Source organism: Notolabrus celidotus, chromosome 9 (assembly GCF_009762535.1).
Source record: "Notolabrus celidotus isolate fNotCel1 chromosome 9, fNotCel1.pri, whole genome shotgun sequence".
In the NCBI taxonomy this organism is placed as follows: Eukaryota; Metazoa; Chordata; class Actinopteri; order Labriformes; family Labridae; genus Notolabrus; species Notolabrus celidotus.
The window spans coordinates 31,989,508-32,004,423 of record NC_048280.1 but is presented as its reverse complement, the minus strand read 5'-3'; the positions used below and the strand labels follow the sequence as shown (position 1 = coordinate 32,004,423).

The 14,916-nt window shown below is 40.3% G+C and overlaps 1 protein-coding gene across 3 annotated transcripts in view; it reads right to left on the bottom strand.

The window, feature by feature from the left end:
* Positions 1-1,855: 1,855 nt before the first annotated feature.
* The window catches only part of ppp3cca (protein phosphatase 3, catalytic subunit, gamma isozyme, a), a 38,730-nt gene continuing 25,669 nt past the window's right edge, over positions 1,856-14,916 (bottom strand). The window contains exons 12-15 of one of the 3 annotated variants that reach the window (XM_034692814.1): positions 13,511-13,595; positions 10,952-11,049; positions 7,199-7,225; positions 1,856-3,841 (exon numbers count right to left, since the gene is read on the bottom strand). In XM_034692814.1, the coding sequence (XP_034548705.1) occupies positions 3,681-3,841; positions 7,199-7,225; positions 10,952-11,049; positions 13,511-13,595 (371 nt within the window). In that variant the 3' untranslated portion in view covers positions 1,856-3,680. The remainder of the gene's footprint in view (positions 3,842-7,198; positions 7,226-10,951; positions 11,050-13,510; positions 13,596-14,916) is intronic. The other 2 variants (XM_034692815.1, XM_034692817.1) reach the window with 2 other exon arrangements.

Here is a 14,916-nt window from a genome sequence, read left to right as displayed (position 1 = left end):
ACCACTCAAAGTGCTTTTACATTACATGTCACATTCACACACTGATAGCAGAGGCAGCTACACTTGAGTTCAAAATGATTAGCCCCCCAGGAATTCTTGAACATTTTCCTTAAATTCCGCCCAATGTTTGAATCATTGATAAAACTTGATATAAGCAAACATTCACCAGTGTTCTTTAGTAGCTTTGGTACATTTTGGAATGTAAAATACATTTTTAGGATAACTTTATATCAAATATAGTGAAAAATGGGGTGGTCAAAATGATTAGCCCCCATGTGAATTTTTATTTTTAAAACACACCTGAGCAGTCAGTTTGTTTCCTAACAACACCTGTAGGTCTGTTGGCTTCCTAACAACACCTGAACATTCAAACAGCATTGAGATTTACTCAAGGGACTCCAAACAGGGCACTTGAACACGTTATTGAGAGAGACTACTCTTACTAACCATGCCAAAGACAATGGAAATCAGTCTTGAGCTCAGAAAGAAGATAATTGAGGCTCATAATAAGGGGGAAGGCTAAACTGTCATTTCCAGGTGTTTTAAAGTATCTAGAATAGCTGTATGTTACATCATTGCAAAGTACAAGGAGACAAACTCTGTTGGAAACAAACCTAGGCGTGGTCAAAAACGCAAGATTTCAAGAACTTTGGAGAGGAAAGTAGTCAAAGATGTCAGCAAGAAGCCCCGGACATCTGCCAAGGTGATTGTTGCTGACCTGACCTCCTCTGGAGTTGATGTTTGAAGGAGCACAGTTGTGAGGGATCTTCATTGTACTGAAGGGGGGCTTCAGGACCATAGTCCCAGAAGAACCCCTTTACTCAAAGAGCGGCACATCAGAGCCAGACTGAGGTTTGCCAGAGAACATTTGAAAGGTAAAGATGAGTTTTGGAAGTCCATCCTTTGGTCTGATGGAACTTTTTGGGCAGATGGATGTTGTTCATGTTTGGCCAAGAAAGGGAGAGTCCTTCAACCCTTAGAACATGGTCCTCAGAATTAAACATGGTGGGGGGAGCAATTTACTGTGGGGCTGGTTTGCAGCCTCAGGCACAGGTAGCCTTGTTCTGGTGCATGGCATCATAAAAAAAGAAAGTTATGTTGACATTTTGAGGGATAATGTGAAGAACTCTGCTCTTAGCCTAGGCTTTGGTTGGCGCTGGGTCTTCCAGCAAGACAATGATCCAAAGCTTACATCAAAATTGGTCAAACAGTTCTTAAAGGACACCAAAACCAAGGTCCTGGAGTGGCCCGTACAGATCCCAGATCTATATCCTGTGAAGAATCTGTGGCGGGTGCTCAAAGTGAATGTCCATGCTCAGAAACCATGTATTTTGGACCAGCTGGAACAATTTGCATTGGAAGAATGGGCCAAAATCCCTCCAGAGACATGTGCCAACCTTGTAAAGAACTATTTGAAGAGGTTGTTATCAGGTGTGGCTCAGAAAGGGTGCACTATTGACTACTTAGGGCCAGGGGGGTAATAATTTTGGACATGCCATTTTTACCTTTTCTTGTTTCAATTCATTGCATCAATAAAATCTTCAAGTCAAACATAGTGATCATTTGTCTTTGCTATTTTGGAAACACATAAACTATAAACACTTGTTTTTAATGGTCATTTTCATGGAGAAATCAAGGGTTTTATCTGATTTCACAAGGGGGGCTAATAATTTTGACCTCAACTGTATGTAAAGAGCCCATCAGTATAACTACTGTACTCCCATTCACACTTTAATGGCACAGCTACCAGGGGCAGTTCAGGATTAAGGTATGTGGACAGAAGGACCTTGAATCGAACCCAGACCTTCCGATTGAGAGATGAACAACGCATAGAGAAACCATGGAACTTCAAAGAGACATTGTTTTTGACTTTTATTCCTCCTTTCAAGTGATACATCTATTTCATGGCCTTGCAATGAGAAAGACGGTACATTTTCAATCCTTTGGACAGCTATAATCTTTTCTTAATAACAATATTCTTACATTCTGCAAGATATATAAATGACCTAACACGAGGTCAGTATGGTGTTTGGCTCATTCAAAAAAGCCTTACCTTAAAATTTTAACATCACAGTTAGGAACCAAAATACTTAATCCTCATGAAGCAGCTACTGAATACAATGTTATGCAACATTTTAAAAATGTCAAGGATATCAAGATTAACAGTAATTACATAAAATCCTAACCATATGTGATTGAAAGTACCCCAGCTTGACTCTGTTCACCATCCACAAACACACAAACGTAGGTCTTGACATGTGTGGCCGAGGTGGCATGGCACAAACGCCTCATTTAAAAAAAGTTCACAAAAGAAGAGCGAATCTTAAAGCTTTTTTCCCCTCATCTTTTCTTAATGACAAAAAGACAACAGAATTACGGTCAGGTGTGTCGAGGCACCGGTTGAGATGGTTGTATGTACGAGTGAAAGCTGAAGAGAGGTGAGCTACCTGCAGATCAAAAAAACAAACACAGACTAGCAACTTCAGCAAGCTTTTAACCCTTCAGCATCTAAGAGAGACCAAAGGTTGAAAAAGATGCCCTGTTAGCCGTGTTTGAGATAAATACTGTTTCACCCCTGCCAGAGGGAACGAGCTTGGGTCCTGGACGGATTAGCATCGTTTAATAACTCACAATTTTTCCTTTTACAACACATCAGAGCTCAGTATCTTAATATATGAAGACACAACTGTTCAAACAAAGGGAAGGCCAAGAGGCTCATTCCACTTCTCTAGTGTAGTGTGAATACTTGTTCAGTTTCTCTGCTCTCTGAGGACGCATGACCTCTAGTGCTCAAAAACAACAACTGAAGACAAACTCTAGTCATCATGCCAGATATGCACAATGCTCAACCTGACAAGAAGAAGTGCTTTTAAGCTGTATGAGGCAGCACTGACAGGGGAAAAGCTACTCTGATCCCTTGTTTTGGTTTAGCAGAATGAGACACTTCCTAGTAATCACCACCAACACAAGCCATAACTAACACAGGACAGGCAGCAGCAACAACTATCACTCCAGATCAAGCATTAATCCTTCACTTGAATTTACCTGAACATCAAACTGAACAAAAAGCACCTTTAAGAATTCATCAAATATATGTGGACAATGTGTGAACTTACTTCTTTTTTTTCTTTCAATACATCATTAACTTTAAACTGACACACATTAACCTCCACAGTCCGTGGTTTCTCAAGTGCCAATCACTTCTTGAAGAATCTTGTAAGATCCTCACGGGGCTGTGAGGCTACAGTATTTGTACTTTTCTGAGCAAATGAAGAGAGAACAATGCAAAAACTGCAAGAAACTAACATTTCCCAGGTAACAAAGACTCAGTTCACATCATCAACTCATAAATATAAAATTCTCCTTCTTAGAACATGTATGTTTGGACTTCTGTTCACATTATACCTTTGAACAACTTCAAAATGTCTTCAGTTTGATCAATTATTACCAAAATCTCTCTATCCTGTTTATCTGTAATAAATATGATTGTTTGTCTTTCCCAGCCTTCTTTTGTTTTATCTACAAGTGTCTGCTTCTGTTCTTCCGCCCTACAGGGCTGAAAGTAAAACAGTTTGAGTAGAAAAGACAGATCGATGGGCTGACGGGAGACAGAGGCTGAGGGCTGTGAGTCAGGAGGTGTGGGTTGTTCAAAAAGAGAGAGAGGTTGGTGGTTTTGTTGCCTATCCATCAGTGCCGTTCTTGTTGGGGTTGTTGGAGTTGATTATGGTGCCGTCGGGCTGCTGGCTATCTTTGCGTGGCGGCATCCTCTCGTTTATCCTGTCAAGGCCACGCGCCTCCTCAAAGTTTCGAATCTTTCTTGTAGGAGAGAAGTCTTGAATGGCTGGAGGGCAGAGAAGACACCGAAGATTAGAGACTTTTACGCATCAGGTGCATTTCTTTCTGCAAATAGTGACTATAGGTGCATTTCGACCAAGAGTTCCAGGGCTTTTTAGTCCCTAGAACTACTTTCCCCGGAACTAAAAGGTTCCTGTGCCTCCATTGTTGTCTGTGTTTCGACCGCGCGCAGGAGTACAGGGAAGATTGTGCAAATCAGGCCAGTGACATATGAAGAAACAAAAAGAGAATGCACTACACCACCAGACCAGTAGAGGGCAGTAAAACAAAGACAAATGCAATTCATCACAGATGACACCATAGAAGCAGACGGACAGGCAGGTATCATTATGAGCAACACAACAGTTAGCCTGTTAGCATGAAGAGACTCAGCTGGTGCTGTTTTAGATGGTGCTATATTTCATCACAGATGGATTCACTGAATCAACACGTGAGAGGAGATAAGCGCGAGTAGCAACAACGTTTCAACACGGCTTTAAAATCCTTTTGAACTCAAAAAGCCGTGGCAGAGATCGGCAGGTGTTTTGGTTTAAAGCGTGACCCTGTTAACTGCCGACCTTCAGCTGGATGCATTCCTCATAAACGTCTTTAGACGATCATTAAATATCTGATGAGGTTATTTTGAAATTTTAATTAAAACTAAACTAGTTTTCATTCCCAGGAACTCCCTCTGTGTTTCAACAGCTGTGTAAACTCCACAAACACTGACACGTTCAGCTGAAGTTCTCCAGTTTACAGGGTCACTTTTAAAACCGGAACACCGGGAGAGACGCATTCACGGTGGGCTGAGAGAAGACTACTGTTACAAGCTGTTAAATCAAGAGAATCACAGCTTCCTCTTTTGAAAAGTACACACACATATACAAACAAGATAGAACAAATAAAAACTAATGAAAGAAAGAGAAATCAAGTGAATCACAGATGTGTGTGATGTTATTGTGGACGGCGGGCGGAATAAAAACACTGCGGTTAATCTACCAATCAGACACGTTTAGCATTGCAGGTCCTGCCCCCTGAAAGTCCCGGGACCTTTGAAAAACTAGCCCCCAAGCAGGGGCTTTTCAGGGGGGGATTAACTACCCCTGAACTAAATTTAGATCCTGCTTCCTCTGGTCAAAACGCATGTAGTTCCGGGGTAAAGTTCCTGCGGTGGAAAAACGCCTTATACACCTTGTTATTTAGCTTTTAATCAGCCTACATCAAAATGGAGATTTATGTGAAATGCACAAAACATTGATCAGCCGAGCACAGTTAAGATAATATGTGAATACAACACATGCATCACTTCTAGTGTTCACCAGTGGAACACAGCACAGAGGAAACACATCTCACACAGTGTAGACTTACGGTAGAGTCCAGAGCCAGCCAAGAAAACCAGAAAGAGAGGTGAGCAAACAAAAAGCAGAGTTGTAAAGGAACATACTCTTCAGTCATCGAAGACATCAAGTTACACAAAGAATGAGCACTCTACAGTGACGGTCTAAAGGGGGCTTAAAGCCACACTAACTAGGGAATGGGAGGTACTCTTGCACAACCAGATTTCTGTGACAGTGAAGGCCACGTCGTTTGTTTGTCATTCAAAACCAGAGGTACTGAAGCAGCCGTGAGAGTTATACTGAGAAACTGTTGGATGGCTAAATTAAATTAAAGATATACACTACCAGTCAAAAGTTTAAACACACCATCTCATTCAATTGTTTTTATTTATTTTAATTATTTTAAACATTGTAGATTAATACTGAAGACATCAAAACTATGAAACAATCTGGTTTTGCCATAATCTGGATTACAACAGTAGTCAAATAGGGCTATCCATTGTGTACTAACCCTACCTCTGAACAACACAACTGATGGTCTCAAACACATTAAGAAGGCAAGTCATTCTACAAATGAACTCTTGACAAGGCTCATGTTAATTAGAAACCATTCCAGGAGACCACTTCATGAAGCAGACTGAGAGAATACCAAGAGTGTGCAAAGCTGTCATGAAGGAAAAAGGGGGCTACTTTACAGAATCTAAAATATAAAACATATTCTGCTTTGTTTAACACTTTTTTGTTCATTAAATAATTCCATATATGTTCTTTCATAGTTTTGATGTCTTCAGTATTAATCTACAGTGTTTAAAATAACTAAAATAAATACAAACCCTTGAATGAGAAGGTGTGTCCAAACTTTTGACTGGTAGTGTATTGATACCCATGTTTAGTTTGAGGAGACAAAAAGAAAGACATTGGTGTGATGTTGAGAATGAATACTACAGGGTCCGCTGGAATACCTTAAAGCCATTAGTGACAAGCAGATCATGCTAGCATGCTAACCAAGAAAAACAAAGTACTCATCTCAAAGTAATAAATACTGATTCAACGGTTGGATTAAAAAAAATGACGTCATTTGAAAGCATTTGAGATAGTGATTAATACGGTTATACAGACTTTATTTAATTATTCAAAGTGAAATATGTAAAATTGTTGCTCATGGTCAAGTTGCTCTACTTCTTGACTTTGAGTTGAGACACTTCAAGCAGCAGAATAATTCATTGTTATATTTTTTGGCTAATTTTAAGCATTAGAGAATTGATGATGAATGCAAACAAAGCATTAATAGTATGAGAATAAAATCATATATTACATCAGAATTAATGACTTGAAATAAATGTCTCTCCTGCCTGCACATACGGTCCCTTTGCTTCTCTCTGAGATCAAACTTTGAATCTGTTGATGTGCATTGAGGCCACCATGACTCAGTCTTGACACATTTGCTTTTCTCACAGCTCAGGACTTTTGGTTCACTCTAACCCAAAAGGTGTAGACGGTGAAGCAACAGCAAAAAGGTGTAACGAGATTAGCTTCTGAAAATATCCTTGGCAGGGATGTCCCTGGTCTTATCCCAGCCAAGTCTTAGCAGGCTTTTCTCTTTGTGGCAAGACACACTTAGCAAGAAAGAAAGAGCCCACATGGATTCAGCTGGGGAAAGTATGCCAGTACGTTCAGAGCAGGGTCAGATCTGCAAATACTAACAAAAGCTTGTCAAGTGAAAAGCCTGATTTAAGACTGGTGACAATTTGTGTCTAATAATGTGTGTATCTTCAATATAACCTTTTACTGCATTGCTTTGTCATCATGTTTCTTTGTTGAAACACATTAAGTGTGATCAAATAGACACTGGTAATGCAAGAGCAACAACCATTAAGTCATATAAAAAACACAGGTGAAAAGATGAAACTGTGGGGACACTACAGGAAGACTAAAATCAAGAAAAAGGATGCATTAAAATGTGGGACTGTGTTTAAAGGGGTGAACAACACACAACAATAAAAGACGAGGCGCACAGCCGTCCGTACCTTTTGCTTTAGCTGCCTCGTCTGTAGCTATTTTAATCAGGGTTTGAAAGGGGGACAAAAGGGAGTCATCAAAAGCAGCCAGAGACAGAAAATACAACAGTAATATCAGAGTGTAAACCCTTCTGTGACAACCAGGTGATATGTAGGCCAACAGACACACCACACATGAAGAAATCACAGCACCTGCAAAAATCTCCTCACAACACGGAAGAGACGGGAAAGCCTGTTTGAGATTTAAAATAGTGTCGGTGTTAAAGGGTCACGGGGACTTAGGTAGGAAGCTGTGGATGGGGGGAGGCAGGTGGGTGGGGATTTGGATGAGTACTAAGAGTCTAAGACCATGATGAGATGAGCAACAATGACTGGGCAGAATGACGTTTCTCTACAGGTGAACAGAAAAGTTCAAGTTGGTGTTTACAAATAAACTTACTTCTACTTTAACTTCACAAACACATGTATTATTATTATTATTATTATTATTATTATCATTATTATTATTATTATTATTATTATTATTATTATTATAATTATTATTATGTATTACCGTAATAATAATAATAATAATAATAATAATAATGACAATAATAATAATAATAATAATAATAATAATAATAATTATTATTATTATTATTATTATTAATATTCATTATTATTATTATTATTTTCGTTATGTATTGTATTATTATTACTAATGTATTATTTGTATTTATTATTATTATTATTATTATTATTATTATTATTATTATTATTATTATTATTATAAAGTTAGCTTCAATACAAATCAGGATAAACTATATAATTCTAACTGTGTAAAATGAGTTGTGTTGAGCTGAACATGTTTCATACTTTCATTTAAAAACACTGTTTTTTGGGACATTTTGGCCTTTAATGGATTGGACATCTGAAGAGAGGCAGGAAATGTTGGGAGTAGAGAGTGGGGGAAGACATGCGGCAAATGGTCGAGGGCGGGAGTCAAACCTGTGACCGCCAAGACAAGGACTATAGCCTCTGGACATGGGGCGTGTGCTTAGACCACTGCCAATGGCACCCGTCTTGCTATTTTGTAGCTCCAAATATTGAATCCATGATGTGGATGGATGGATCAAGATCTTTAATACCAGAAACAACCTAATTATCTTCTCATTTAATATGCTGGTGTGTGAATCATCTAATTCTATCACCAAATCAGTAAAAACATCCGACCCAATAAAACTCACTGAGCCTGGATGAACCATGGATTTATCTGTTTTAGTGGCGCAGTAGGAGTTGTTTTTTTTTTGGTGACTGTAATGGTGGTAGAGTGGATCATACATAGGATCCAAAGATTGTAACATGCAGCATCTTTTGTGTTTTATTAAACCGAAGGCTTCTTACAAACAATCGGTGGAGTTTTCGTGCTCTCATCAATCCCTGCAAAAAACATTCACCCTCCCCAGTGTCCGCTCCTCCTATCTGACCTGCCCATATACACATTAGCTGCTGCCAAACTATCAACCTATCAAACTGAGTATTGAAATATGTTAATAACACCTGAGGCATCACACTTAATCCAATATTTACCTTCAATGGATTAAAAATATAGTAATTAATTAAAGTCAAAATAATGAAATATATGAAATGATAGCTCCAACGGTGACACTTCTGGTTGTTGGGAAGTAGAAACATGACTAGTAGTTGTTTTTTAATTCATGCATTGTTCTCCCAGAAACAACACAAGCTGCAGAATCTAGAGCAGATGTGTAAAGTATACAATGACCTGCTCTCCATTGTTCAAAGCTGAGCCTCGGGGGAGAAGTCGTGGATAATGACATTCTCCGAAAGGTCATGAACAGGTTTCTCTTTCTATGTCTCTCCGACTTCTATGGGAAACTCAAGCGTGGCAAACTGCGACACGCAGCATGTCCTCTGAAGGACGAGGCGGTGACCTTTAGATCAGAAGGTCAGTACCTAGCTCCAGGTGACAAACCACCCAGCCCACAGCTTCATACTGTATGTGAGGGAGCCGGTCAAAGCTGAGCCGGTGCACCCTGTGGAGGGCTTGCTGTCATTGATCTGGGAGGTTTCAAAGGGGACACTCAGATTTTGGAGGCTCCTCTGATTTAAGGACAGGTAGCTCCAGTGCCTCTACACGAGGGGAGTCAACAACGTAAAGTCACCATTCAAGGTACAGACAATCATCTTACTCTAAATGATGAACTAAGACTTTGTTAGAGTTAAAACTGACATGTTGTGTATGGTTGTACTTCCCAGAATGCCTTTTTTATTCCCATTTCTGCTCTCCTGTTTTAAAGATATGATGGAAGAGGTTTGGTCGCACACTCAAAGAACTATGACGTTAAACAAACTGTTGTTTTGTGTAAAGTCCCGAACACAGACTGATACACAATAATCTCAAACAGCTGTTTAAATATGAGGCTGATCTATGGGGGAGCTGTGCTACAGCTTCATCCCATGATCTGTTGGGACAACATATAAACTGGGATGGATTGAGTGTCCGGGGTTGTTTGGTGTTCTCAAACCACAATTCTACAAGTTGATGTGCAGCTGGTTACTTCTCATGTCATTTTGCATTATGTTAGTTTAGGATGGTTGCAAAGAAACACGAGATGTGGTATTGGGCGACTTAATGTTAGTATTGCTGATACAGTCAAAGATTAGAAACTTAAAGGAGAGAGGTTGGGTGGGATGCTACTGTGTGTGTAGAGAGGAAAGATGCAGGTGTAGTGTGTGTTTGTGTGATGGAGGGTGTGTGTGTGGGAGGGATGAATAACAAAGGTTAAAGGAAGAAGGGTGAACAAATTTAAGTCCTTGAAATATGTTTTTGGGGGAATCAGTGCTCTTAAAACTGACGTAATAAAAAAACCTTAAATAATTAAATAATACAAATTATAGAGAACTTGAATCCTAGAATCAAAAATGTATCTAAGAAATCAGCAGAACGTCATTTAAATTTTACATTGTAAACACAAATTAAATATGATAACCTGAATACTTATGGAGCAGAGATCATGAGGTCTCAGACAAGATATCATGAACATGGAGGAAAAGCCCATTAAGTGTAAGCAAGGCAGTTTGGCCCAAATAATATTTAACCCTCAAAGACTTAGACCATTTTTGGGGGCGCCAGACTCTCCTGAATTCATTTTGAATATGCTGAATGAGACAAATATGGTATCAACGTGAAGCCGAGAATGTCCGCTGTTATTGAATTTTTAAAGCTTGTTGATAGGATTAGGGGTTCAAAAGTTATCACACATTTAAGAACAAGCAGCCGCCGGCAGCTGTCTAAGTCTTTGAGGGCTACTGAAACCGAAGGCAAAGCCCCTCTGAAGATCCCTGAAAATATTACAGTGACTCCTCAGCAATATATACATTTTACTCCCCTCTAAAGTCCTGAACTTAAACGATGAGGACAAGGAATCTATCAGAAGAAATGTATAACATCTGAATGACTGGAAGCTTTGTCACTCTCAAATAAATCCCCAGGTGAGGTCAAAAATAATTTCTAAAAGATTAGAAAGATTCCCAATTCCCTCAAAAAGGCCTCTGACCAGTTAGGATGGCGTCACATCTTTAAAGTGCTGATACAGTTGTCTTTGACACATAACTTACAGATTTAATAAGAGCTTTGCATAGACCTCTCAAAGCAAGAAACCCCCACACTCTTTATGAGAGGGGCTCATGGGTCATACCAGACGACAACTTCCAGAGAGTAAACAAAAGGTCAGAATTACAAACATTTATCACACTTACCAGTTTGTAAGGTCTGCTTTCCACCTGACAGCACACCCATAGGAAGAGTCCCTGTTGGGGTCAGGCCCTTGAGCTGTAATACACTTTCACTTTCTTCCCTGGAGTCAAAAAAAGAACACAGAAACAAAAAGAGAATCTTAGCAAACACAGTCAGTACCGGGTGCTAATGAGGCTGTTCAATTACAAAGGTCAGAAACTGAACCCTTCCTGTATGTTTACTCTGTACCCACTTTGAGTCTTTATCAGTAATGTGAATGAAAGGGGACAGAAATAGCAGGAAAATATACAAATTAAAAATGTAACTAAGTATTTAAGTATAACAACATGTGCACCCTAATCTCAATCTGTTTGTTTAATGACAATAAATAGTTGGTTTTATTAAGTTGCATATCCAAATACAGGGAATATCAAATTAGTGTGGGACTTGGGGTCCTACTCATAGACTGTATAAATAATGGACGCAGTACCCGTGACGTCACCCATCTGTTCCTGAGCGCTGTTTTGAAGCATATCGTCGGCGGGAGCCATATTGGAAATGCTGAACTCAAACAAGCTTAGTGTGAGGTAAAGAGGCAGGGTTTGAGCCTCCTGGAGTCAAGTCAGTCATGTCCTTATTTGGGCAAAAACTGGTAATCTTAATATCTTCTGAAGCATTGCAATAGAAAAAAACTCAGGTCCTGGTTCCGAAACTGAGTCAGTGACAACTTGTGCCAATTAAACAGCTGAAGGAATAACTCTACGTGCTGCCTCCAAAAGTAAACTAACCTTAAAGTTAACACACTTAAATGTGCACATCATCACTTGGGGTAGAGTTAAACATCCTGATGGACAATGATAGAGTTACTCTGGGTGGATGAAGTCCCTCCATTATCCAAAGCTGTGTTTTGGGCTAACATGAATCAAACCAATCAGAGCTTTAATTCCCTTTAAGTCCCATAGCAGATTCCAGCCTTTAGGCTTAAATAGACAGGACTTGGGTCTGAATATCTAACTTTCTCCTTCCACTGTGCCCCTATGCCCACTGTAGAAAGACACACACAATGCTTTGCATGAGTTTTGTTGATGCATGGACCGATTTTATGGTCAGAGATGAACAGAAAAGATGGAGGACTTTTTTTGAAAATAACAGATGAGTACATCTACACACGAGGCAGTGTAACTTCATTCATTATTAAAAAATCAGGACATGCTGAAGTATGGGGTAGGAACCAGGATCAGTGCAGGACTGACCTCATGTGCACTTTACATCAAAGAAAGATTGGCTGGTATTTAATTATCTTTGATGCTGGGTCCCATGATAGTATCCTGAACTGTGTGCCTAATGGATGCTGTTCAGTCAGAATTGTCAAAAATGAATCACACCATAGTTATGTGTGAGTGTGTGTGTGTGAGTTTGTGTATGAGCGTGAGTGTGTGAGCGTATGGTTGTGGTTTGCAGTTTTAGGCTCGTACAGGGCGAGTTAAATCAGCTTTATGATAAGATAACAGTGAGGGTGTCCTCGTCTTCTCCCGTCCGTACATCAGACTCAAACCGAGGGCAGTATCATGATGAATGGAGAGGATGGAACAATACTCAAGCCCTCCATCTTATTAGAAAACCTATCCCTGCACACCTCTGCATGTCACAGACAACAAGCAGAAGAAGGCGCGTTGTGAACTCCTTCGCCCGTCTTCCCTTGTTAATCTAAGGTGCGGCTGCTTTCTGTGTCCCCAAGATAAAACCACGCCACCTTTGTGCCTGACCACACCTCTTTTTAAGAGCAACACACCCACAGGCTCTATCGTGGGGTTCAAAGTCACTTGATGTGACTCACTGTGGGTGATGGGACACTCGCACTGCACACCACAATGCTTTGTGGCGGGTTTGAGATCACTCTGAGTCAGAGGTAAGGTGGTATGAGTTGCATAATTCAACAACTAGCTGTCCAGTTAGATGGTGTCCATGTTTTTTGGTGAGTGAAGTACCATGTTGTGATAAGGACACCAGGTACTTTGGGTTCATCTACTGCCCTACTTTCCACAAGCTCATCATCTTTACTTAGACTTTAGCATAGTCTTGATTGGATTGTCATTTTGAATGCAAACATAGAATTGAGTGTCTCCTGCAGAGGAATATTCTCACCTTAGAAATAAAGAAACAGATGTACGACCTGTAAGACTGAATAAAAACAGTCTTGCAGAGTATGTTCCATCTTTTTTTCTTCACTGATTCAACTCTTTTTATTCTCTATCACCCTTTAAGACACTGACTCATACACTCTCTTCCAAAAGGCAGGCTACCCTGCAGCCTTCCAACTCGCAGCACGGTGACAAGGTACAGAAGAAGCCCTAATCTGGAATAATGTCATTACATAGTCTGGGTGCATCATGGCTTATCTGGTGCCAGCTCGCTGACGTTAGCAGGGCAGTGTGTTTTGTAACTCCAGCTAGTGGCTACCTGGATCCACTCATTGTGTATTAATCATAAACATTGTGATAAGAATTTTCAAGCTAAAACTCAAGAGGAAGAAGTAAATGAACAGCAGAGCTTCAGTTACTTTAGTTACTTTAGTTACAGACCTGAGGACTGAGAAGACTCGAGCCATCTTCCCAACAGCACGAATTTTGTTCCGGATCACTTCCTTGCGCATCGCTGAGGTTCCACCTGAAAGAAGCCCAGAAAATCAGGTAAAGACACCTTCCCCTTCTTTGAATCATACTTTCTTTGTACTGACATAAAATGTCTTTTGAAAAATGCACGCACATACAAAAAAGATAGAACAAATAAAAACAAATGAAAGAAAGAGAAATCAAGTGAATCACAGATGTGTGTGATGTTATTGTGGTTGGCGGGCGGAATAAAACCACTGCATTGCAGGCCCTGCCCCCCGAAGGTCCCAGGACCTTTGAAAAGTACTACCCCCCAAGCAGGGTCTTTTCAGGGGGGAGATTAACTACCCCTGACCTAAATGTAGACCCTGGTTCCTCCGGTCGAAACGCACGTTGTTCAGGGGTAAAGTCCCTATTTCCCAGGTAAAGTTCCTGCGGTCGAAAAGCGCCTTATAATGTAAAAAGCGTCTTGTATGAAGAGAACATGGATAAACTGATGAACTGAGAGTTACATTATAAGGTAACTGGGTTTATAAAGCGCTGTCTCTCGTCTTCTGACCACTCAAAGAGAGGGGGGAAGTTAGGGGTCAAGTGTCTTGCCCAAGAACTCTTTGGCATGTGGACAGCAGGACCCGGGATCAAACCCCTGACCTTCTGAATGAGAGACGACTGCTCTACCACTGAGTCACAGCCGCCAAATGACTCATTATAAGCTGGAACGTAACAATGTAGGTTTGAACCATAGACTGTATAAATAATGGACGTAGTATCCGTGACGTCCCTCACCTGTTCCTGAGCGCTGTTTTGAAGCCAAGCGTCGTCAGCGGGAACTTAGTGTGAGGTAAAGAGGCGGGGTTTGAGCCTCCTCATCAACAGCTCTGTGTTCCCGCCTGTCAGTCAAGTCAGTCATGTCCTTATTTAGGCAAAATTCATAATCTTAATATCTTCTGAACTGTTGCGTAAAAAAAATTCACCCTGTACAGTGTGTGCCGATAGAGAAATTAGCTACGTACACCTAAACATTTTTTTGAACCAGGCTGTAAACATGTTTATTTCTGCTGTAAAGATCGTCTTTTTTGAATGGGTGTGTATGTGGTTTCTGGTGTTTCTGCAGCCCGCTTCAAGTGGACGCTCGATGAACTGCAGTTTTTAACACTTCAGCATGAGCTTCATATTTTGAGACCGGAGGCTGACCCTTGGTTTGAACACTAGACATGCTCGCCATGAGGTTAATGGTTTGTTCTAAACAGGTTTCAATCTCTCTTTAACACCAGAACCAGAGGCTGAATTAAAATAAATGTTGATATGAATGACGGAAGAAGCAGTCACAACAGTCTACCTCAAAAAAAAACGTGTTGAAGGTCTCACTTAGTCTG